This window comes from Rhineura floridana, chromosome 11 (genome assembly GCF_030035675.1).
Source record: "Rhineura floridana isolate rRhiFlo1 chromosome 11, rRhiFlo1.hap2, whole genome shotgun sequence".
In the NCBI taxonomy this organism is placed as follows: Eukaryota; Metazoa; Chordata; class Lepidosauria; order Squamata; family Rhineuridae; genus Rhineura; species Rhineura floridana.
The window spans coordinates 17847654-17872314 of NC_084490.1; the positions used below are offsets into that span (position 1 = coordinate 17847654).

Here is a 24661-nt window from a genome sequence, read left to right on the forward strand (position 1 = left end):
TGTAGGGCCACAGTTCCCCACCCCTGCCTTGTAGGACGGGCAGGTTTATTTCTGATATAAGCAAGGGATGTGGGTGGAGTTGTATTAAAAAAGATTCAGAAAAGAAAAACAGCAGTTATTTTGTAGCCCCACTAAACTATACAAATCTGTATATACTGACTTCTATTAGCAAAACTTAACTTGGTGCTAGCTGTCAAGTAAGGAGTGGGCCTCTTCCTCTGCATGTTGTTTTCAGTAGGGAGTTGCCTTTTCTGATCAGGGGTACGTTAGTTCAAGAGAGAAAGTAATTCCATTAGAGCCACCTAGTAAAGGCTGGTTCTGGAGGGCGGGGAAACTGGGGGGGGGGAATCCTCACCTCAGGCATCTTTGTCATTGCTGGATTCCTCGGTTTGTGAATCCCCAAATGCATTGTATGCAGTTCTGCCTCAAAGAAGCTCTGTGACAAAGCAAAGGTTGCCTCTACTTTGACAACAGTGCAAGAAAAGGATGTGGTGGTGACGTCCCAATTGCATCATTTCCTGAGCACACCCTACGAGGCCGAGGCCACAGAAGGGCACTTCCTGCTTTCACTCTCATCCAGACAGGTGCACGCCCCCAAAGCAACTGCCACCTCAACACCAGAAAAGAGATCCAGGTGGGTGATACAGTCAGCGGAAGAGCCAGAAAAAGTGCCTCACATTCAAGAGACAAAATTCATAATAATCATAAAAAACTACTTCACAGGAGAAAAATACAGAGCATAAATTTAATTCAGCTACCATGGAGCACAATTAAATTAGGAAAAAAATTATTACAGCCAAGAGAGTTCAAGTTTCCAGGTTGTTGGTTGTGTTTTTTCTTTTTCAGGGACGAAGAAAAAATACACACACACGCATACACATTCAGGTTTTGAGTATATAAAAACTGATGGGATCATAAATTAATAAATGAAACTGAAAAAAGAAAAATCCACCAGCAAAACGAAAACAAAAAACACCAGGAACACAAAATACAAATTAATAACAACAAAAGTATAACACACACACGCACACAAAACCCCACAAACCAAACACACACTAGGAAAAAAGAGGTAGATTTTTGAAAGGGTGTAAAAATAACAAAGTGGGGGGAATCTAGTAAGAGTGCTAGGAAGAGCAGGGAGGTTTATCTGGCTGTGGGGGGCGGGAAACCTTTCAGATACTCCACCAACAGGATGAAGGCCTGACTGAACTTTACATGAAACCCCAACAGTGTTTAGCACGTGGGAAGATGGCAAATTGGAGCAAAGTGGTAACTCAGTACCTTGTTTTTCTCTTTGCAGTTCTGAGTCAATTGGGGCGGGTACATTTGGAGCCAAAAGAAGTAGACAAGGAAAAGTTTAGGCACCCCCTCACACACACACACTTCAGATTGGCCCCCTCCATGTGCTTTTAGAGTAATTTCATTTGTTTAGAAGTCCACTGGTGTTCCATCACATATATTTACTTAGGCCAGATGTAAGGAACCTGTAGTTAAGAAACATCTGGAGGCCCAAAGGTTCCCCACACTTGACGTAAGCCCAAATTCTCTATGATTGTTAGAACAACAGTTGGAAAAATGTCCAGGGTGGGGGAATGAGGTAAGAGAACAATGGTGTATAGTTATTGGGGCCGTATGGATGTTGCCCAGGAAATTGGGCTTCTTTCCACTTCCTATGCCAGGGTCCTTTTGGATGAGGGCCTTTAGGGCAACTAATAAACCTCCCACTTATTTATGAGAGGGTATCTTGTAGCGAGGAGGACAGGGGCAGCCAGTGAAGAAGAGTATTGATTAATCCGAAGACTTTTTGGGGGGAGGGAGGTGGGAAAATTGCAGAGTTTGGAGCAGAACGGCCAAAACATATTCATCAAAGCAAACTCCCTTCACTCCAACCCCTTTGGGGTCGCAAGACACTACCCCACGTATGGGAATAGAGAGGGGAAGGTAGCTCAGCAAAGAAATGGAAAATACAGGCATGTCCGGGAACGGTGCAATTTGGGGGAGTGGAATGGTTGCACAAAGAGGATACTACCACCTAAAGGGTTTTCCAGTGCAGAACAGTAAAGGTGGAGGGAAAAAGATACCAACTGATGCAAAAATAATCCCTTCCCAGCCCTCCCAACCCAAACAATAATAATAATTAAAAAAGGACAGACTTTTCTCCCCACCCCCAAATGTTTGTCCATGAGTCAAAATATTCAAGAGTGCAGGATTAAGTAGTTCTTTCTTCTCGCCTCTCTCTCTCTTTCCATCTCCCGATGAGAAGGCCGTCTCATTCTGCCCTTCTTCTCCTTTCCTTTCTCCTTTCTTTTCTCCCCACCTCATCCACTGGGAGATGGACAGCGCCTTCATCTCTCCTCCTTTTTGGACACTTTGGAGGAATGCCATGCTGTAGAGCTGCCAAGCAGAAATAAAGAGTTTAAACATCACGGCTCCTCAGACAAGGCTGTTAAGATGGCGGACATGCATAGGGTGTGGGGAATTCCAGCTACACCACCACTAGGGGAGAGCATCTCACTCACCGGATGAAGGTTTTGAAGGCAGCTGACTGGGGATTGATACAGAGTGGGACTCGTTTCCCCCGCTGCTGGTCCAAGATAAACCTGTGCACCAGTTCTGAAAAAGGAAGAAGGGATCCGTCATTCTATTCTTCCTATTTATTTAGTCTGTCATGCCCAGCTCATCTCCATTCTCACCCATGCTCTCGTCATTGCTTCCCCCATGTTTAAACAGATCTTAATGTCTATATTTTGCTTTTTAATAGGATGGTTTGGGCAATCTTAGCTCTACTTTAAAGCTGGGAGACCAAAATATATTCATTCTCACCCAGTGTTCCTTTCTCATCCCCAGGTCTGCTAGACATTCACACTTGGGACGTAGCAGAGGGCCTTCATGTGTCAATATACTGCAGCGCACTGTACATGGGGGCTACCTTGGACTTCTCGTAAACTGCTGTTAATCCAAAATACACAACTATTTGGACTGCTAACTGGGGCCAACCTAAGTAAGCCCATCTTGCCAGTTTTGAAAACAGCCTTGCAGGCTGCTGGTCTATTTCTGAGCTCAATTCAAAGTGTCCTTTTATGTCAGCGATGGAGAGAATGTGGCCTTTCAGATGCTGAGTTTGTTATTACATTTCTACCCCACCTTTCCTCCAGGGAGCTCAAGGTGACATACATGAGTCTCCCCTTCCCACTTTATCCTTGTAACAAATCTGTGAGGTAAGTCAGGCTGAGAGACTGACTGTCCCAAGGTCACCTAGTCAGTTTCCAGGCGGAGGGAGGCTTTGAACCCTGGTCTCTGAGGTCTTAGTCCAGCACTCTAACCACTATACCACAATGAAGGTACCAGCAACATTTGGAGGGCCAGATTCCCATCTCTGTTTTAAGTCCTATACAGCTTGAGGCCTGGATACCTGAAAAACAGCATTTTCTCACATGTACCTGCCTGGGCAGATATTGCTATCGAAGGCCCTTCCTCAGGTGCCATCTTGAATGAAGTGGGTGGAAACTAGTGAGGGGGCCTTTTCAGCTCTAGTGCCCCATCTCTTTCCCAAGGGAAACTCACCTCATGCCTACACTTACAGCCTTTCAGCAGCAGGCAAAGGCCTCCCCACTAACGCCCCCCACACCCCAGGGCCTTTTAAAACATTAATCGAACCTGGTTTTATTCTGCCCCGTGATGCTCAGGTGTTTTTGTTACCTCTGCCATTTTAAAGTATTGCTCTTGTGTGAGATACTGGGGTCCTTTTAAAAAAAAAAAAAAAACACGATTATCCTGAGAATATATTATTGTAGGACGGAATTTTTATTTTTTGTTCAAAGAAATGAAATGTACCGTATCTCAGCACAGACCAGATGGACAATTCCCAGATTTTATGGCTAGGGTATTGTTTGCGCGGTAATGATCTACAGACATTTGGGGTTTGCACACCAGGGTCCCTGTGGAACGTCTGGGGCAAGAGACTGCTGGAGAAAAGGAGGAAGCTTATCTGGCTGCAAGGAAAGTGGGGCGGAAGAGGAAGCTTTTAGATGCTCCGCTGTCAGGGAAAGGGACCAATTAAATGCTGTGGGATAGGGCTGACCCTACCATTAGCCGTCTCAGCAGCTGATTTGGGGCGTCATGAAAGGGCCGCAAATTCTAAGCTCTTTCACGTATTGTTGTATTTTAACTTCCATGAGGAGGCACTTGCATGATTTTCTGCCGCAAGTGCCAAAATAACTTGACTGGCCTTGTGTAGCACAGGGCTTAAGAACATCTGTTTTGCATGCAGAAGGACCCAGTGGTGGAGGGGTTGTTGGGGGCGGAACCATTAGCAGCACTGTGCTGAGGGCACCCCAAGTCTGGTGCCAGCCTTGCCCATTACCCCTAACTGCTGGCTGAGGCTGATGGGAACTGGGAGCCCAACAGCTTGAGGGGACCGAGTTAGGGAAGGCTGGTGCCATCTTGCCTGCTCACAAGCTCCTGGTCTTTCAATGCCCTCCGTGAACTTGTCACCGCCTTCTGTCTCTCTAATCTTATATCCTAACGCATCCCTTGCCCGTGACCTTTCCTCCTCCATCCCTGTCACCCTTCGGGGCCTGGAGGTTTCCTGCTCCTGCAACAGACTCCACACTGTCTCCCTTTCACAGGAACATCGGGATCTGCCTTATTCTGTGCCTGACCATTAGTCCAGGTAGCTCAGCAATGTTTAGACTGACTGGCTGGCAGAGGCTTCCCGGAGCTTGAAGCAGACGCTTCTCCCAGCTCTACCCGGAGATGCCATTGGGATCGAACCTGGGGCCTGTTGCATACAAAGCACGCACTCCACCACTGAGCTGTGGCCGTTTCCTGCCCTGTATGCTTAGAGTTGCCTCCCAGAGCACCTGCATGATGCCACCGTCCTTCAAGCCCCTCCTCAAAGCCTGCTTTTTCCAGGAAGCAGCTGGCTCACCTCCTTGGTCCCCATGCCCTACTGTGACTCAGCCTGAGCTGAAGTGCATGCCGCCACAGAAACGTGCAGCTTCCCTATTTACCCCCGGCCTCCCCCTTCCTCGGCTATTTATTTGAAAGCGTTAATATGCTGCCTTTCCAAATAAAAATCCCTCCAGCGCCACTTTTTCCATCACACACCAACAACCGTTATGATATGCGCCTTGGAGCAGGAACCTTTCCTCCTGTCCTCCGTAAAGCACGACAGATGGTGCTATGTAAATAAAGAATCTTTCTTCGTGTTTACACGGAAGTGAAGTCGCAATGTCTCCAACCGGACTCACCGCTCGCAAGTGGGTCCTGGTACTGCAGCATTTATTGATTATCCAGTAGTAGGGGATATAAGGGTGACAGGACGCGCTGAAGCAATCCCTCCTCCTGGATTCAGGGCTAGCCAAATGTGTTGGATTCCAATTCCCATCAGCCCCCAGCCAGCATGGTCAATGGTCAGGGTCGATGGGAGTTCGAGTTCAACAGCATCTGAAGGACACTGTGCTGGTTATCCCTTGGCTTAGTTTGCAGCCAGCTGTTTTTCTCTGCTCATTTTATCCATTTTTTTAATATACCGTTTTTTTAAAAAAAGCACTTACAATGGATTTAGCTTGCATTGGGTCCAAGGACAAGAGATAAGGAGACAACCCAACAGTACTCATTTTACCAATTAACTCTCTCTTAGCTCTTAAATCCTCTTTTGATTTTATGACTATGTATTTATCCAGTCGGTATGTTTTAATGGTTGGTTGACCACAATAAAATGTTGTTGTTGTAAAGGGTATTATTAAATTGTAATTGTACGCATCATCAGTGTCAGTTGCCTCAGGAGCCTGGTGTGGGAAGCCAAGATAAAAATTAAATTCATAAATAAGGCAAGTGTGGAAGCCTTCGAGCACTCAGAGTCCCACGGGAGGAGCCCTGCTTAGGATGAGGCCAACTCTACCTTTGACCTGCCAGACAGAGGTGAGGTTCTTCTCATATGACCCATCGAATCTAGGCTCTGCCCGGGGCTCAAAGTCACTGGTGTAGACGCGGCCGGAGGAAACGGAAAAGCAGCAACTGCACATGCAGGTGTGGTAGCGCAGACGGCCCTCGTCCAAGTAGGGGTGAGAGAGCGCGTCCTTGGCAGAGATCCTTTTGGCCTGCAGGCGGGAGAAGGAAAGACAGACATCACGCCAGGCAAGAAAGGCTCCCTCTGGACCTGCAGCGTCTACTGAGGAAGGACCCATTGAAAGACATCCCAGCCAGAAAGTTTTAGGCTGCAAGCCTGGGCATCGGTGGCGCCTGGTGCCCCTTGGAACTGGTGGGGCAGAAAACAGACAGCCCGGTGATTGGTGGAGCCAGAGCCAATGACAGGCAGAGCTAGTTTGCCCCCCTCTCCTCCTCCCTGCTGAGTTCTACAAAGGCAATGCTGAGGCTAAGGAGGAGGAAACAGCCAGCCAGTGTCATCCTGCAGACTGGTTGTAAGAAGACGAACCGATGGAGCAGACTGAGGTTGGTAGCAGGGCTGTGGAGTCAGTACATCACACCTTTGACTCAGACTCCTCTATTTTTCTACTGTCCGACTCCAACTCCTTCATAAATTGCAAATGTATATTAATGTATTAATATTAATAAATTAATATTAATATATTAATTTTATGTTGAAGCCAGAGTCGGTACATTTCTACCGACTCCAACTCCACCCAAAATTGGTTCCGACTCCAACTCCACAACTCCGACTCCACAGCTCTGGTTGGTAGGGTAGTGCCCACTTGCCCTACTAGACTAGCCCCCACTGCTATGCATATTTATGTATGAGTAAGCCTCACTGAACTCAGTGGGTCTTTGGCAAAATGGAGCATGTCCAGAAAAGGATGACCAGGATGGTGAGGGGTTTGGAAACCAAGATCTACGAGGAATGGTTGAAAGAGCTGGACATGTTCAGCAGGCGGAAGAGAGGATTAAGGGGAGACCTGACAGCGGACTTCACAATATCTGAAGGGCTGTCATATAGAAGATGGAGGAGGCTCCCTTACTGTGGCTCCAGATGCCAGGACTTAAACCAAAATGGGTGGAAATTGCAAGGAAGTTGATTTTGGCTAAATATTAGGAGAGATATTCACTAGAAAAGACGATAATACTGGGGAAAACAGAAGGGAGTAGAAAAAGAGGAAGGCCAATCAAGAGATGGATTGATTCCATAAAGGAAGCCACAGACCTGAACTTACAAGATCTGAACAGGGTGGTTCATGACAGATGCTCTTGGAGGTCGCTGATTCATAGGGTCACCACAAGTCATGATCGACTTGAAGGCACATAACAACAAACAACACCATTAGGAGAGATTTCTTTAGCGGTAAGGGCTGTTCAGGAGTGGAACTGTCTGCCTTAGCAGGTGGTGGACTCTACTGGAGTTATTTAAGCAGAAGCTGGAAACCCATCCACTAGTGATGCTATAGTTACAAGGTGCCTGTCTGGAGCAGGGACTCAGACTAGATGACCTCCTAGGTCCCTTACAACTTTAAAACTGAAAGTGTGAGTGCACTGAGGCTCAGTCCTGCCTAAGTATATTTAAGACTGCAGCCCACATTAAGCAAATCTTAATGTTTACATACATTTCCATACAAATACATTTCCATACAAATAAAACAAGATAGCCAACAGCATGTAACACCTCTGCTAAAAATCTGCACTGGCTTTCCATATGCTACCAGGCCACGTTCAAGGCTCGTACTGTTATACAACTTAGATCCAGGGTACCTTAAAGTCCACATGCACCCTTATATCGCAGCCTGATCTGAGACCACTCAGGAGTGCTGTTAGTGCTGTTAGTTGCCCCCCACCCCATGTTGCCAATGCCTGACTAGCTTCAACTAGAAGTCAGGCATTTCGTGTCACCAGTCCCATGCTATATGGAACATTCTTCCAGCAGAGATATGGCAGGCACCCTCACTTTTGATCTTCCGTGGGTGTGGCTCTGATTAGCCAAGCCAAAACATTATTAGCCTGGCTTTTAGAACACCGACAGTTGGTTCTTACTGAGCATGCATGTGGTATCACAGACTCAATGTTAATTTTCTTAAATTAAAAATCAGCCATAAACTGCAGAGAAGAAAGTCAGAGTATGGGGAAAGGGCAGTAATAGGATTCCATGTACTCTGTGAACATGGCTGATTTTTAATTAATTTCAACATGAAATTAAACAGCAGTCTGGATTATTTTACTCTTGTTTTAGACTCTGAACTCTGGATTCTCTCTGAGTGTTTTGTGTATCACCATGAAAACTTAGAGGGTTGTTAAGCAAGCGTTTCTGAGTTCAGGACTGTAAGTTTTTTAAGATTTTGTTCTGAAATGAGCTTATGGGAAGGAGCAGAATGGCATGTTGGGGTATTTTCAATTTAACATGGCAGAATGTGAAAAATCCATGCTACTCCCGTGGCTGTATAATTAACTTCTGCTTAAAGCCAGCACTTTTCTCAAGGATAGTTATATTTGGATTTCCTACTCTCAAATGGCATTCCAGCACTCTAGAGTACCTAAATTAGATAATCTAACACTCATATTAAAAGCAACCCACAATGGGTACTGAGGACAAAACAGCAACTAACTGAGGTTCTAAGGCTCAAGTCTGGCTAGATGACCTACATAACAAAGGCTGTCTGTATACTCTGTAGTGCACTCTGTAACTGTGGAATAACAGGAGATACACAGCTTCATGCTTGGGGGTGGTGAATAGGAAGGCTCTGATATCACTGCGACTGCTTGTTAGGGCACTTTTCTCTACAGTGGGAAAAGACCTGCACCGTAACATTTTATTTTTTTAAAAAAAATTATATCCCACCCATCCTCCAAAGACATCTTCCCCCTCCCATTTTATCTTTACAACAATCCTGTGAGGTAGGTCATGCTGAAAGAGAGTGACTGGTGTTAGGATCTTACTTGAGATTACGTCACCAACTCACCGGGTCAAAGACCAACATTCGGCAGAGCAAATGGACGGCTTCATGGGTGGCTTCTCCAGAGAGCATGTAAAGCACAGACAGTGATGGCTGGAAAGGGGAAAACCAGAGAGCAACAGTTGGGGGGGGGCTGGTGTCATTCTCTCTTCTTTCTCCCTATACCCCCACCCTCACAGTCCCAACTATACTCACTGGCTTGTGATTGCCACGCAGGATGTGGGCACGGGCCCCCTCACAGGCTGAATGGAGGGCGGTAACAGGTGGAGTCCCCAGGAGATCCGTAATCAGATCCAGCTGCCACCCACAGAACAGGGAACAGTAATATAGGAGAGAAATGTACTGCTCATTCATTAAGATCAACTACAGAGACCCCACCCCATGAGTGCCCACAAGTATAGCCAATTACATTTGTGGCAAGACAAATGTGGTGTCCCTGCAGAACTCCTTCCTACAAAATAGCAAAAGCCCCCCTCCAGATACAGGCCTTCAAACATGCCTTGAAGTCCAGCCTGTTTTTCTTTAGCAAGTACTTTCTTTCTTGAGCACTGACTCCCAACTCTTGGTGCGTCCTTACAACTTTGGATTTTTAAAGGCTTAAAAAAAAGTTTCACTTTAATGTCACCTGGTGGTCATTAAGGAAAATTAGGACCTAGGTTTCACATAAAGGGGGTTGGATGAACTGCTCTTTCGTGCCAACTGGTGGGCATTTTGTAGAATTACAAGCAATGGTAATGGTGAAATGTTCTTCGGCACCATCTGGTCCCCACTCCACCACCACACACACCTCCTTCCCCAGTTTTCACTTTCCTGTTACAGGTACCTGCTGGATAGGACTCTGGGCCTGGAAGAGGATCCGCCTGCCCAAAAGTTCAGCAAAGATGCAGCCCACAGACCAAATATCAATTGGGCGTCCATAGTGCCTAGTACCCATCAAGATCTCGGGGGCCCGGTAATATTGAGTCACCACTTCTTGAGTCATGTGCTGGGACTCATCTGGCTCCTCTACCCGGGCCAAACCAAAATCGCAAATCTGAGGGAAAGACAAGGAAGGTGTCAAACACTGGAGGGATCTAGAAAGATGACAAAGGTCATAGAGATCTGGCCCAAAGGTGTTTCCAACGTCACTCTGGCGTGTGATGCCTCCTGGCGGAGTGAACAATCTTCCCTTGATACCACATGTTACCCTGGTTTCATTGGGAGGTGTGGGGCTGAAGCCTACCTTGAAGTCATGGCATTTGACCTGGAAGGATTTGCTTCCTGATTCCAGCTGCAAATGGGTAGGCTGTGGTCATTCATTTAGCAGTGAGAAACAGAAAGGCTTTCTGAGTGTGCCGCAACGTTCCTTTCCTTCCTTGTTGTTTCACGTATACCACTAAACTCTGTATCGAAGAAAAGCTGCACTGTGCCTAAGTATGGGCAAATTTGTGCAATGTTGCTTAATTTGAACAGTTGATCCCCGCAGCATTGCTCATTATTTACAGAGCAAAGTGCTTTATAATATTTACCTCCTTTGTCCTCAAGAGCACCCTATGATGCAGCTCTATTTTATTTGCAATGCCGGGGGGGGGGGGCAGGTATTGACAATGACAAAGACTGAAGTGAAGGTGGGCAATTCACTGGAAGCTACCCAATGAATACATTGCAAAGGCAGATCTTGACCCAAAATCATACAAATCCTTTCGGCACAGGGATGGGAAACCTGTGGCCCTTCAGATGTTGCTGGGGCTCCAATTCCCATCAGCCCTGGGCCAGCGGTCAGGGACTCGTAGCCCAGCAGCATCTGGAGAGCCACAGGCTCCCCACCGGTTTTAGAGGGCTGTTTCAGAGGCTAGTACGACTAGAATTAACAGGGAGAAATAGCAAAGAAGCAGATTTCAGCTAAACGTTAGGAGAAACTTCCTAGCTGTTCATTATAAGAACCTTGCAGCATTAAGAATGTGACACCCCAGTACGCTTGTTTTTCTTCTCCCTCCCCATCCGTTTTCCCTTTTGTCTCACATCTGCCTGGGATCAAAGGCTGTGTTATTTTTATTTTTTTATTTTTTTCCCTTTTTTAAACTTAAATAATTTTATTAATTTTCAGAAAAATAAATCATACATCCATTGAGAATAAGGGGTAAACAACATATATGTAAAATAAAATGTCCTGAACTTAATATACAAGCAAATAATCAGTTATTATTTGGTCACCTTTATAAATTCCATAAATTTTGAAATGCCTTGGGAACCCTGTTTTAATTGTCTTCTACATTAGTATATGTAATAGAACTCCCCCACTCTGCCACAAAAGAATTTTTGCATTTCTGTCCTTTTGCCATCTTTAGCTTCTGCGATAATTTCTCTATTAAGGCTAATTGCCAGACTTTACTGTACCACAACGAAATACATATACCTTTCAGATCCTTCCAAAATTGTGTTATTAATAACTGGGCTGCAACTAAAAGAAACCTAATCAATTGTTTATCCTTAAGGGTCTGGTTTCTGTTCAAAAATGGATTTAATAGGGCTAATTCTGGAGTTTTATGTATCACCTGCTTTGTGATTTTTTTCTATTTCTGTGAACACTGAGTCCCAAAATTCAGCCACCTTAACACATGTCCACCACATGTGGGGGAAAGAACCTTTCTCTGAGCATCCTCTCCAGCATAGAGGGAAGATGGTTTTATTAATATGCAACAACTTGACTGGGGTAAGATACCACTTTTGTACCACTTTTAACATTAGTTCCTTTGTGGCCGCTGATATTGAATGGTATGGAAATTTAGTCCGCATAGTTGTTCATGTTGCTTCTTCAGTCTCTATATTCCATTTCCCACATTCTCCTCAGCCCATCTGGGAAGCCCGTATCACTGGGTAGAAGAAGTCTGTAGATAAGGGCACGAATCCTTTGCCTGTGTCATCTACAGACCGCATTAATACTTCCAATCGTGTAAGGTCTCTCAGAGCTTGTCTTTTAATGTCAGGTCACCTTCTAAAATTCCCGACCTCATACCAAGAGAGCCAGGAGACCTGATTATTTCTGAGATCTGTTTGCCAATCTTCTCTAGGCAAGGGGTTTTGCATCCGTATAAAATTCTTTAAGCTTAAATAGCTGTACCAGCTTATACGCCTTCATATTAAATTGCTTATCCCCCACTGCAAAATCTGGATGTCCCCCCAGGGGGATAAAGAGAGATAACCCTGGCATAAACTTGTCCTTACGCCTTTTCCATACCCGCATCATTGTCCTGGAAGTAGAGTTCCATTCGATAAAATCCAATGTAATAATAAGACTGCTGGGTAAATATCTTTCAAGAGAGAATTTCGATTTGGACCCACTATGAGCTCCATTACAACGATAAAAGTAAGTAAATGTCTCAGTTGGTATGCCTCATAATAGTTTTTGAGAAAAGGGATAGCCCAGCCCCCATTCAATAATGTCCTATATCTCAAAAATTTAGCCATTCTAAATTCTACGTTATTTTTATCCATCTGTAAGCTGCTGTGGGACTTTTTCCAGTTAACGAGCAGGACATTAATACTTTAAATAAATAAATGATCACTTAGTATAGAATTTGCCTTCTTCCTAGACATCACATTCTGAACAGAAGTTTTCAGTGAGCTATCAACCATGACATCTGCTGATTAGCAACCTCAAAAGGAATTTGTGGTGGTAAGAGACAACTGCTCCCTAAGGGCTCCCCCTGGTGGCTATAATCCTGAATTACCTTGAGGACACAGTTGCTGTTGACCAACAAGTTCCCAGGTTTGATGTCCCGATGAAGAACACCAGCAGAGTGCAAATATTTCAGCCCTGGTGAAGAGAGGGGGGAAAGTGTCACAAAACTTGATTGAAACAAATGGTCTGAAATGTATAATTTATTAGGGTACCTCCAATTAATCAGATTAAAAAAAAACGCAAGTACTTATAAAAAACTGCAGATGGGCAGCACCATTCTAAAAAAAGCATCCCCTTTTTCTCTCACAAAGGAGGGAATGCTCCTTCTGAGATGATGTATGCAATGGCACATGATCTAAAAACAAAGGAAAATAGGCTTCTTGCTTCAGAACTATTATTTCACCAATATACCAATAGGATTAATAATAAATCAATCAACCACAACTCATACAATTAATCAGCTAAAAATGGTTGTTAATCAGGTCCCGGCTCTGCAAAGAATGATACAGAGTGACCAAAAAAAAAAAAAAAAATCAGAGATGGAAGGGATTGAAAGATGATTTTAAAAAATGAAGCATGATAGAACAAGGTTGAGAAGGAAAAGAATTGAAAAAGCACAGGAGAAGGACAGAAGAAAATAGGAAGAAGAAAGAAAAGAGAGGCATGAAGGAAGGAGGAAAATGTAAGAGGATGGATGGATGGAAGAAATATTTCAGGAATGGAACTTCAGAGCTGGATTAGACATCAAGTCTCCTTTAACGAAAAGCCATGTCATCCCCACACAATACAGAGATTGATAAGGCACTTCCACTAGTTCCCCATGTCCCTGACGTTTGGTTGGCCTTTACTAGGGATGAAGCCTTTGGTGTGGCAGGACCTGTGGAACTCCCCGCCAGTAGAGGCTCAGCAGGAGTCAGCCCTGCCTACTTTCAGACATTTATTGAAAACTGTGTCATTCAGATAGGCCTTTGAAACATGAATTTCCTTTTCCCAACCAGCTTTTATTGATGCTTTTATCAAAGTCCCTGTAATTCCACAATTTTATCAAAGTCACTGATGATACCCAGCTCTATTTCTCTGCAATACCTGAATTGGGAGAGGTCGCGCAAGCCCTGGACTGCTGCCTGGACTTGGTAGTGGGCTGGATGAGTCTGAATCCTAGCAAGACGGAGACGCTGTGGGTTGGTGGTTCCCAAGTTTGGGTAATTGGTCAGCTGCCTGCTTTGGATAGGGTTGTACTCCCTCTGAAAGAGCAGGTCCGTAGTCTGGGGGTGCTCCTGGATCCATCTTTGTCGCTAAAGGCCCAGATGACCTCAGTGGCTAGGAGTGCGTTTTATCAGCTTTGGCTGGTAAGTCAGCTATGGCTGTTTCTGTACCGGGACAGCCTGACCACTGTTGTCCATGCACTGGTAACTTCCAGGCTGGATTACTATGATGTGCTCTATGTGGGACTACCCTTGAGGTTGGTCCGAAAGCTGTGGCTGGTGCAAAATGCGGTGGCATGCTCATGGGGCAGGGTATCGCCAGCATGTCACCCCACTGTTGAAATAATTGCACTGGCTACCTATTAGCTACCGGGCTAAGTTCAAGGTTCTAGTTTTAGTGTATAAAGCCCTATACAGCTTGGGACTTACCCCTTATATACCCAGTTGATCACTGCGCTATGTAGGTGAGGGCCTCCTGCAGATACCGTCTTATCAGAAGGTCCGTTCCACACAGGAAACGGACCTTTAGTGTAGTGGCACCTTCCCTCTGGAATTCCCTCCCCTTAAATATTAGACAGGAGCCATCCATCTGTTATCTCGAAGACCTTCCTCTTCTAACAAGCCTTTGAAGTAGAGACATTATTCCAGTCTGGGTCTGTTTTGGAATTGCTTTTTAATATGTTTTTAAACCTTCTGTTCTTTAAATAGATGTTTTGAATGTTTTTTTAAAAAATGATTTTAAAGATGTTTTGTTTTAATATATTTTTAGGGTTGTTTTGTTTTAATATACTTTAAATATTACTGTTTTTAAAACGTGTTTTTAGTGCTTTTGTTCACCACCCCTGGGCTCCTGCTGGGAGGAAGGGCGGGATATAAATCAAATAAATAAATATATTTGCACACTGTATGCTGCCTTGCTGAATTTTAATGTAAAGTGCAGTCTAGAAATATTTAAATAAAAATACTTACCCCTGAGGATCTGATACAGAAAGACCTTGATGTGATCAGCGCTGAGTGGTTGTGGAGACACTATGACTTTGTGAAGGTCACTTTGCATCAACTCAGTGATGACGTAACTGGTGGACATCGTCAAGGAGGGTGAGGGAGATGGGACCAGAAAATGCAGATATGTGAGTGCCCAACCCTTCCCATCCTGAGCAAAAAGAAAAAAATGGCTCTCCACTGTTTAGTTGAACCAACTACTTCCAGCAAAATTAGGAGGCAGAAAACACAGAAAGGCAAGATAAGAGAAATTTAAAAATGCAGCGGGCCACAGCGCAGACCAAAGAAAGATAACAGATAGGAAAATAAGTTGCAAAATGAAATAATATAGTTAAGGCAATTGAGACAATGGAAGAGGCCAATAAGAAAAGTCTAAGGATGAAAACAAAGAAAGGGAATTATTGAAAAGAAAGCAGAATTAATGATAGGTTTAATTGTGGGGGACAAACAGTAGTAAGAGCAGAAGCAAGAAAAAGAGGCAGGCAAATGAATCACAATATCATTCATTTTAGAAACAAAAAGACCTGAAAGCAAAGGAATTATAGAAAAGGGGAGATACTGAGGAGATCTAAGAAAGGATACGGAGAACAGAACTGAAACGGAGCCAATGACAACATGTAAGAAGCTGTGAAAGAATTGTGTGAGAAAACAAATTGAAGAATGCTCAACAAACTGTAAATGAAGGAAGCTAAACACAGATGGGAAATAAAAAGAAACAAAAAACAAACATAACTGAAGGAGAGAGAAAAAAATGAAACACAATCCCAGAAAATTAAACAAACTTTAAGAAAAACAGTTTTTTAAAAAAAATACATAATAGGAAAAAAGACAAAGAAAAGACATATATTGGCCCCTTCCACAAAGTATAGAGGGGGAGAGTGATAAGGAAAGGAATACTGATGAAATAAGTGAGTGACAGGCCCCACTGGCCTGAGTGTGGGATGAAGGATACATCTCCTCAAAACAGTCGATTTGTGGAGGCTGGAGAATGTCCAATGCTGACAGGACCTGAGGGAAGGAAGAAAAAAACATTCAAAAGGAAACTTTTTTTAAAAAAAATGTCCAGTTATAGAAAGATATGGGGGATAGGATATCTCAATGTATTTGCACTACATTTTGACACCAATCTAACAGTTATGGCTCCTCAACCCTCTTTTATCAGCCAAGGACAAGTTAGTTTGGTGCTTGAGATGGAAAACAAACTCAAGGAGGCATCTAAAGAAGGAACTGCTATAGTGATGGGCGACTTCAAATTACTTTCTTACAGACCGAGTACGTGTGAGTTCCGGCCACAACAAAGAGGTCAAATGTCTAGATACTCTAAATCAGCCTTTCCCAACCTTTGAGTCCCCAGATGTTGGACTACAACTCCCATATATCTGGGCACCCAAAGGTTGCACCCTGGAAAAGACAGTCAAAGGAACCAACTAGAGAGGCATCAAACCCATATACTGTGACACCCAGAATCTGGTGCAATATGTAAGTATTGTTGAACCAACTGGTATCAGTGACCACAGTGCTATCAAATACAACATATATATAAAGTTGGACAACTGCCAAGAAAGTCCAACACAGTCACATTTGACTTCAAAAGAGGGAACTTCTCAAAAATGACGGGACTGGTAAAAAGGAAGTTGAAAGAGCGTCAAATCTCTCCAGAATGCTTAAGGGTTGTTCAAACCACAAAAACAGACGCTCAGCTAGAATGTATACCACAGATCAGGAAAGGTGCCACCAGGGTCAAGATAATGCCAGTTTATTCAAGGAGCAGAAGCAAGAAAATGATTGGAGGCAAAAAACTTCCGTCAGAAAATGGAAGTCTTGTCCAAATGAGGAGAAAAAGGAACACAAACTTTGGCAAAAGAAATGCAAGCAGACAATGAGGGATGAAAAGAAAAAAGAATTCCAAGAGCACATCACTAAAAATATTGAGACCAGCAACAAAGAATTCTTTAAATATGTTAGAACAAGAAGACCTGCTAGGGAGGCAGTCTGACTGTTGGATGACAAGGGAGTCAAAGCTGTGCTAAAGGAAGAGGAGATTATAGAGAAGCTGAATTAATTATTTGCATATTACCAGAAGAAGATATAGGGCAAGTGCCTGTGCTTGAAATAAATTTCACAGAAATGGAGTCTGAGAAACTGAGGCAAATAGATGTGGCAAGATGTGAAATTCTAGGCCTTATTGCCAAATTAAAATCTGATAAATCACTGGGTCAAGGGGGCATCCATCCAAGAGTTCTTAAAGAACTCAAATGTGAAACTGCTAATCTTCTAACAAAAATATGTAACCTGTCCCTAAAATTAGTCTCTACACCTGAGGCCTGGAAAACAGTAGGTAGTACCAGTTTTTAAAAGGAGGGGTCCAGAGGGGATCTGGGAATTTATAGGCTGGTTAGCTTCATGTCAGTTCTGGGAGAACTGGTGGAAAGCATGATTAAAGATATAATCACCAAGTATATAGAAGAGCAAGTCTTGCTGAACCAGAACCAGCATGGCTTCTGCAAGGGTAAGTCCTGACTCACTTTAAAGTTCTTTGAGAGTGTCTACAAGCATATTGATAGAGGTGATTAAGTCAAAATGGTGTACATAAGACCGTTAAAAGCTCAGCAGTCACAAAATAAGAAGAGAAGCCCTCTTACTGATCAGTAACTAGTTAAGGAACAGGAAGCAAAGAGCAGAGCTGTCAGGGGTAAGCAGTGAGGTAGCCAAGTTTACTGATATTAAATTGGTGTTAGTGTTGGTTAAAACAAAGGGATTGTGAGGAGCTCCAAAAGGACCTCTTCAAACTCAGTGAACGGGAATTAAAATAATGAATACAATTCAGTGTAAGCAAGTGTAAATTAATGAACAGTGGGGCAAAAATTCTATTTCACATATATGCTAATGAGGTCTGAACTGATGATGACTGACTAGGAATAAGACTTTGGGTCACAGTGAATAGTTCAATGAAGATGTTGACCCAATGTACGGCTGCTATGAAAAAGGTGAATTCCATGTTAGGGATCATTAGGAAAACCATTGAAAATAAAACTACAAGTATCATAATTGCATCATACAAGTCTATGGACGACCACACTTGGACTACCATGTACCCCACCTCAAACAGGATACTGTAGACCTGGAAAAAGTTCAGAAAAGGGCAAACAAAATTACAAAAGACTGGAGCAACCCAACTATTGTAAGGGGAGGTTACAATACTTCAGGTATTTTAGTTCAGAAAAAACTGAAAAAACTGGGGGAGGAGGAACATGACAGAGGGGTATAAAATCATGCATGGCATGGGAAAAGTGGACAGAGAAAATTTTCTCTCTCTCTCTCACGGAACACTAGAACTTGGGGACATCCAATGAAGCTGGATATTGAAAGGATTCAGGACAGACAAAAGAAGGTACTTCAGACAGCACAGTTAAACTAAAGAATTTGCTCACACAAGAAGCAGTGATGGCCTCCTACTTGGATGGTTTTAAAAGTGGATTAGACAAATTCATGGGAGGATAAGGCTAGCAATGGCTACTAGCCATGATGGCCTCCACTGTCAGCGCCAGTATGCCTCTGGATTCCAGTAGCTGGGAATCATAGGTGGAGAGAGGACTGTTGTGCTCAGGTCTTGTGTGTGAGCTTCCCATAGGATCCAGTTGGCCACCATGAGAACGGGATGCTGGACTAGGCAGGCCACAGATCTGATCCAGCAGGGCTCTTCTTTCTTTCTGTCTGTCTGTCTGTCTCTATACACACACCGCCCCATAGACAAAGCTCTCAGGGCGGTTTACAACAATTAAAAACATAAAAAATAAATATACAAATTTAAAAACACATTTTTAAAAAGCAATTTAAAAGCACATGCTAAAATGCCTGGGAGAAGAGGAAAGTCTTGACCTGGCACCAAAAAGATAACAGTGTTGGCGCCAAGCACACCTCATCAAGAAAATCATTCCATAATATCTTAAAGTGCTTCACCCCTTCCCCAGGATAAAAAACACAACACATTAAATAGCATTTGCTGCTTTTCAGTGACCCCTTATCTGACTGAAGCAGCTGCCTCACTTCGTCTAATGGTAAGACTGGCTCTCCCTCACAGATACCACCAATAACAGAAGGAAACTCCTTCCATAACTAAGTAGGCCTGGGAGCTGCCATTTTAATTTCCCACAGTGCCTCAGTGCAGGGAGGCTATCTGTACCCCTACATCAGTGCTATTGACAGAAATTTAAATGGCAGCTGGTACTAACTGGAGCGCTGCTGCCACCGCTAACAAGTCAGCCCACCAAGGGATCCATTGACATAGTAGAGCGGCCAACCAGATGGCACTTTGCTGAGCCCTGCCAACCCCACCCACCCTTGTACACTCACATTGTCGTGCTTGAAGTAACAGAGCATTCTCAGCTCCCTGAAGACCCGTTTGCAAGAAACTAAGTTCTGAAAAACGTTGGGCATCTTTTTGAGTGCAACTCGTGACCCATCTCGGGGATCTGTCACTGACCTGTGGAAAGAAAAACAGCATGCTTTTGAAATTACAATTCACTGTTCCCCAATCCTCTAGCCCAGGGCTGAGGAAATTGTGGCCTCTAGGTGTTCATAGAATCATAGAATAGTAGAGTGGGAAGGGGCCTATAAGGCCATCAAGTCCAACCCCCTGCTCAGTGCAGGAATCCAGGTTAAAGGATATCTGCTGGGTGGCTGTCCAGTTGCCTCCGGTGTGTGGAGAGCCCACCACCTCCCTAGGTTATTGGTTCCATTGTCATATTGCTCCAACAGGAAGTTTTTCCTGATGTTCAGCCGAAATCTGGCTTCCTGTAACTTGAGCTCATTATTCCGTGCCCTGCACTCTGGGATGATGAAGAAAAGATCCTGGCCCGTGTTGTTCAACTCCAACTCCCAGCAGCCTCAGCCAACATGGCCAACAGTCAGGAATGATGGGAGTTGTAGTCCAACAGCATCCAGAGGGCCAGAGTTTCCTTATCTCTGCTCTAGCCCCTTCCTTCCCTGCCTCAGACTTTACTCTTCTCAAAAAAATACACACAAAAAAACCCTCCTCACTCACCATACCACGCCAAAAGCTCCATAACCGATAGGCCGATCTGGCTCCGGTTCCACCATCACCGCATTGCTGGGTGGCGCCTGCTGCTGCGGGGAGGCTATCTGTACCCCATTATTGCAATAATACTTCTGCCCCCCACCTAGCCCAGCTGCTAAAGGGGGTTGTATTAACCCAGTCAGTGCCCCAAAGACATTGCTACAAAGTTGGGCTTGCAGAGGGTGATTCGGGTCCTGAAAAGCCATTGGACAAACCTGGGTGTGAAAGAAAAAGCAATTTTGGACGGGGGTGGAGAGCTGCTTGAACTACAGACAGCTGCTTCAGGAATCAAAAGTGGGATGCGCTCTTGGGTTTGAAATGCAGGTTTCAAGCCGTCCTTTGGACAACGAGAGTTCTGAGCTGGGGGAATTTTTGCGGTTTCTATGGGGTGAAGGACTGACTGAGTGCAGGCATCCAGGGCTGAAGAAATGTCTGCAAAATTGGGTGCTTAAACTTTTTGAGGTGTCCTGGAATCTATACGGAAGCGTTATTGACAGTCATATGACCTTGGTAGCGCTTGTTGGCAAAGGCTCTCTAACGTCTTAGGAACAAAAATGTGGTATTTTGGGGTACCTTGAATGTGGAAAGCTCTATACTGCTACTGGAAACAATGTGTGCGGGGGGGGGGAGTCTTGGATTCTGGGGCACTGTGGGGTCAGCGTGGAGAGTGTCAGATCTTTATACTCTTGCTGAAAGTAGGGTGATTCAGCAACTGAAAATTCTAGTAATCCAATCCACGTCCCTCTGATTGGGGGTGGGGGGAAAACGATGGGGAATATTTCCAAGGAGGTTTAAGTGTTTTCCCTGTGAATTTCAAACAGAATTACAAAAAAGGGATAACTTGTATTTTTATTTTATTTATTTGTTTATTGAATTTATATCCTGCCCTTCCTTCAGAAGGAGCCCTGTAATGGGTCAAAATAGATATATGGAGCAAAGAATCTACAGAGGGAGTAGAAACGTTGGATAGGACCACTCTGAGAGGTTGGAAGAATTCTTGGCTTTTTTAATCAGGGACCTCTGGGATTAGGATTGTTTTAGAAGTGTTTACTAGAGAGTAGATAGGCACTCAAATTTTATCCCACCATATAATTGAGATCTAGGGAATAGCAATAATTAATTACTATTATTACTCATTTAGAAGCAGATAAAATGCTGAGCCCTATAGAAACGTTGTGGGGGCGACTCAGCCTCTTCCCTGCTAAGGGGATGGAAATCTTGGGGATCCCCGTGTACATAAATGGGTGATAGGAACAAGCTTTCCTGAAGTCAGGAAAGCGAGAGTAAATTTCAGAAGTGCACTTCAAAATATAGGGGATGAGGGTCTACTGCCTTTCTAAGTAGGTCAGGAAATTCAGGGGTGCAGCACAGAAATTATTAGAAGTAGCAGAGCAGAAATGGGGAAACTTTTAAGTAAGTATATGGGGATCCTCTACAATTATGAAACAGAGCTGTGAATAAGATCCAGAAGTTTAAGAGAGATCCCTTTAGAGGGGGGTGAAATCACTTTTAGGTAAAGTTTAGTACGAATAGAGGAAGGGGAGTCCTTCTCCTCTTTTAAAGATATACCTGTATATATCTTCCTGGAATCAGGCCTTTTATGATTTGGAGAAGTGTGATAAACTCTAGGGGTGTCTGAAACACCCCTCAAGGGCAGCTTTTGATTGGAATGGGGGATGGTGTTGTTGATGCCTGGGGGGCTTTGAAGTCTGCAAAGATAAAGGGGGTGCGGGGGGGCAGGTCTCCTAGTGGAAAAAGGTGTTCTTTAGAAATATAGTACGCTGTTAGGGTGCTCAGAGAGGATGAATGGGGGGAGGGAAAAGTCTTGTATGCGCCAGTCCTCAATCAATGTGAAAGGCGACCCTCCCGACGCGGAAGCCCCTCCAACGGTGGGGGGGAAGGTGGGGCGCCCATCGCGGCGGAATGGGGTGCTTGTCCCCACCCGCCCCCCCGGGTGGGCTTCCCAGAGCCTCAGCAAGGCATGGGGAGCGGCGGGGGGTGCTGTTGCTGCGACCGGAGACAAAAGGGGCTCCCCGGGGAAGGAGACAAGAAAGACAGCCCCCCACCCGCAGCAGAAAGCCAAACCCGAGCGAGGCGGCGTCGGCGGCAGGAGCGACGTCTGGGCGGGCGCCTGACGGGGTCTTTGTTAGACGCGCGGCGGATCCATTTTTGCAGGCAGGAGCAGGAAGGCAGGCAGGCGAGAGCAGGAAGGAAAAGGCAGGCGGCGGGCGAGGGAGCGCGGGAGGAGGAAGAGCAGGCGGGGAGGGCCGGCGGGCTCCATCTACCGGCCGCGGGGAGAGAAGCAGGCAGGGGAGAAAGGAAGGACGAGAAAGGGGGCCAGGAGAAATGGAGGGGAAGGAAGAAAAGGAGAGGACAGAAAGGAAGAGGACAGATTAAAAAGTATTGAAATGGAGGGGAGAGGAAGGGAGGAAGGGGGCATACGAGACAAGAAACAGCAGAGAAAGGAAGAAATGAATGGAGACGGGGGGAAAGGCAGGAGCAAACAACGGGAGAGAAGACAGAGGGAGGCAAGGAGAGAAAGAGGAATCCGGAAAGGAAGGAGGTGGAGAGAAGTAGAAAGGGAAATGAGACGGAACATTTCGAAGGAGGGATGAAGAAGGGATGAAGAAGGGGAACTAGAGGGGAAAGGAGATGAAGGGCAGGGGGGAATGGAAACGAGGAGAGGGGAAGGGAAAAGTTAGAAGGGGGGAGAAAGACGAGGTCTGGGAATGAATATGGATAGAGAGTAAATGTGCGTCTAGGGAAGAGAGGAATTCAAACATGCCTGATGCAAAGGCCATGTAGGTTTGCAGGGAAGGGCCTGTGAGGAGAACCTTGGTGTGCCGCTGTTTCCTTCCATAGCCAGGGCTGGATTCTTCAGCAGGCACAGTGCTTAGGGCCTACAAACGTCCTAGGGGGCCTACGAAAAAGGGCGATTCAATTAAAGTAAATTAAAGTAAATAATTGTAATTGCAGAGTAGCTTTTAAACTGACTGAGGGGGGAAACCCGACAGGAGCTGAGAAAGGTCCGGTTCGGAATAAACCTCCCCCCTGGGATAAAAACCAAAGAAATGATGAAATTTTAAAAGGGGTAGGCCTAGAAGTAGGCATTGTGAGAGCAGGGGCACAGGATATAAATTCAGAAGAGCAAAATTACCACAGGCCTAACCACAAGTGCCAAAGACACTTGAAGAGAGACACTGCTTACAAGTGCCTGTACGCTAATGCTAGGAGCCTCCGAACCAAGATGGGAGAACTGGAGTGCTTGGTCTTAGAGAAGAGCATTGATATAGTGAGCATAACCGAGACCGGGTGGAATGGAGAAAACCAGTGGGATACAGTTATCCCTGGATATAAACTATATCGGAAGGACAGGGAAGGACGTATTGGTGGCGGAGTCGCTCTATACGTGAAAGAAGGCATTGAATCCAGCAAGCTCGAAACCCCAAAAGAGGCAGACTCCTCCACAGAATCGCTGTGGGTGGTGATACCATGCCCCAGGAGGGACTTAATACTGGGAACGATCTATCGTCCCCCTGATCAAAATGCTCAGGGAGACCTTGAGATGAGATATGAAATTGAGGAAGCATCCAAACTAGGAAATGTGGTAGTAATGGGTGACTTCAACTACCCGGACATAGACTGACTGCATATGTGTTCCAGTCATGACAAAGAAGCAAAGTTTCTAGATATTCTAAATGACTATTCCCTAGACCAGTTGGTCATGGAACCGACCAGAGGGACGGCAACCCTGGACTTAATCCTCAGTGGGGACCGGGACCTGGTGCGAGATGTAAGTGTTGTTGAACCGATTGGGAGCAGTGACCACAGCGCTATTAAATTAAACATACATGTAACTGGCCAATTGCCAAGAAAATCCAACACGGTCACATTTGACTTCAAAAGAGGAAACTTCACAAAAATGAGGGGATTGGTAAAAAGAAAGCTGAAAAACAAAGTCCAGAGGGTCACATCACTCGAAAATGCTTGGAAGTTGTTTAAAAACACTATATTAGAAGCTCAACTGGAGTGCATACCGCAGATCAGAAAAGGTACCGCCAGGGCCAAGAAGATACCAGCATGGTTAACGAGCAAAGTCAAGGAAGCTCTTAGAGGCAAAAAGTCTTCCTTCAGAAAATGGAAGTCTTGTCCAAATGAAGAAAATAAAAAAGAACACAAACTCTGGCAAAAGAAATGCAAGAAGACAATAAGGGATGCTAAAAAAGAATTTGAGGAGCACATTGCTAAGAACATAAAAACCAACAACAAAAAATTCTATAAATACATTCAAAGCAGGAGACCATCTAGGGAGACAATTGGACCCTTGGATGATAAGGGAGTCAAAGGTGTACTAAAGAACGATAAGGAGATTGCAGAGAAGCTAAATGAATTCTTTGCATCTGTCTTCACAGTGGAAGATATAGGGCAGATCCCTGAACCTGAACTAACATTTGCAGGAAGGGATTCTGAGGAACTAAGACAAATAGTGGTAACGAGAGAGGAAGTTCTAAGCTTAATGGATAATATAAAAACTGACAAATCACCGGGCCCGGATGGCATCCACCCGAGAGTTCTCAAAGAACTCAAAGGTGAAATTGCTGATCTGCTAACTAAAATATGTAACTTGTCCCTCGGGTCCTCCTCCGTGCCTGAGGACTGGAAAGTGGCAAATGTAACGCCAATCTTCAAAAAGGGATCCAGAGGGGATCCCGGAAATTACAGGCCAGTTAGCTTAACTTCTGTCCCTGGAAAACTGGTAGAAAGTATTATTAAAGCTAGATTAACTAAGCACATAGAAGAACAAGCCTTGCTGAAG

The 24661-nt window shown here is 44.7% G+C and overlaps 1 protein-coding gene across 1 annotated transcript; it reads right to left on the bottom strand.

The window, feature by feature from the left end:
* Window positions 1–731: 731 nt before the first annotated feature.
* On the bottom strand, window positions 732–22366 carry LOC133366074 (serine/threonine-protein kinase NLK2-like). Its single transcript, XM_061588765.1, has 11 exons — window positions 19813–22366; window positions 19122–19251; window positions 15721–15776; window positions 14736–14842; window positions 12611–12696; window positions 9724–9933; window positions 9096–9197; window positions 8907–8993; window positions 5906–6104; window positions 2520–2613; window positions 732–2394 (listed from the first exon to the last, which is right to left on the bottom strand). Exons 1-11 carry the CDS (start codon window positions 20049–20051, stop codon window positions 2346–2348), a joined length of 1359 nt encoding a protein of 452 aa, XP_061444749.1. The 5' UTR covers window positions 20052–22366; the 3' UTR covers window positions 732–2345.
* Window positions 22367–24661: the final 2295 nt, after the last annotated feature.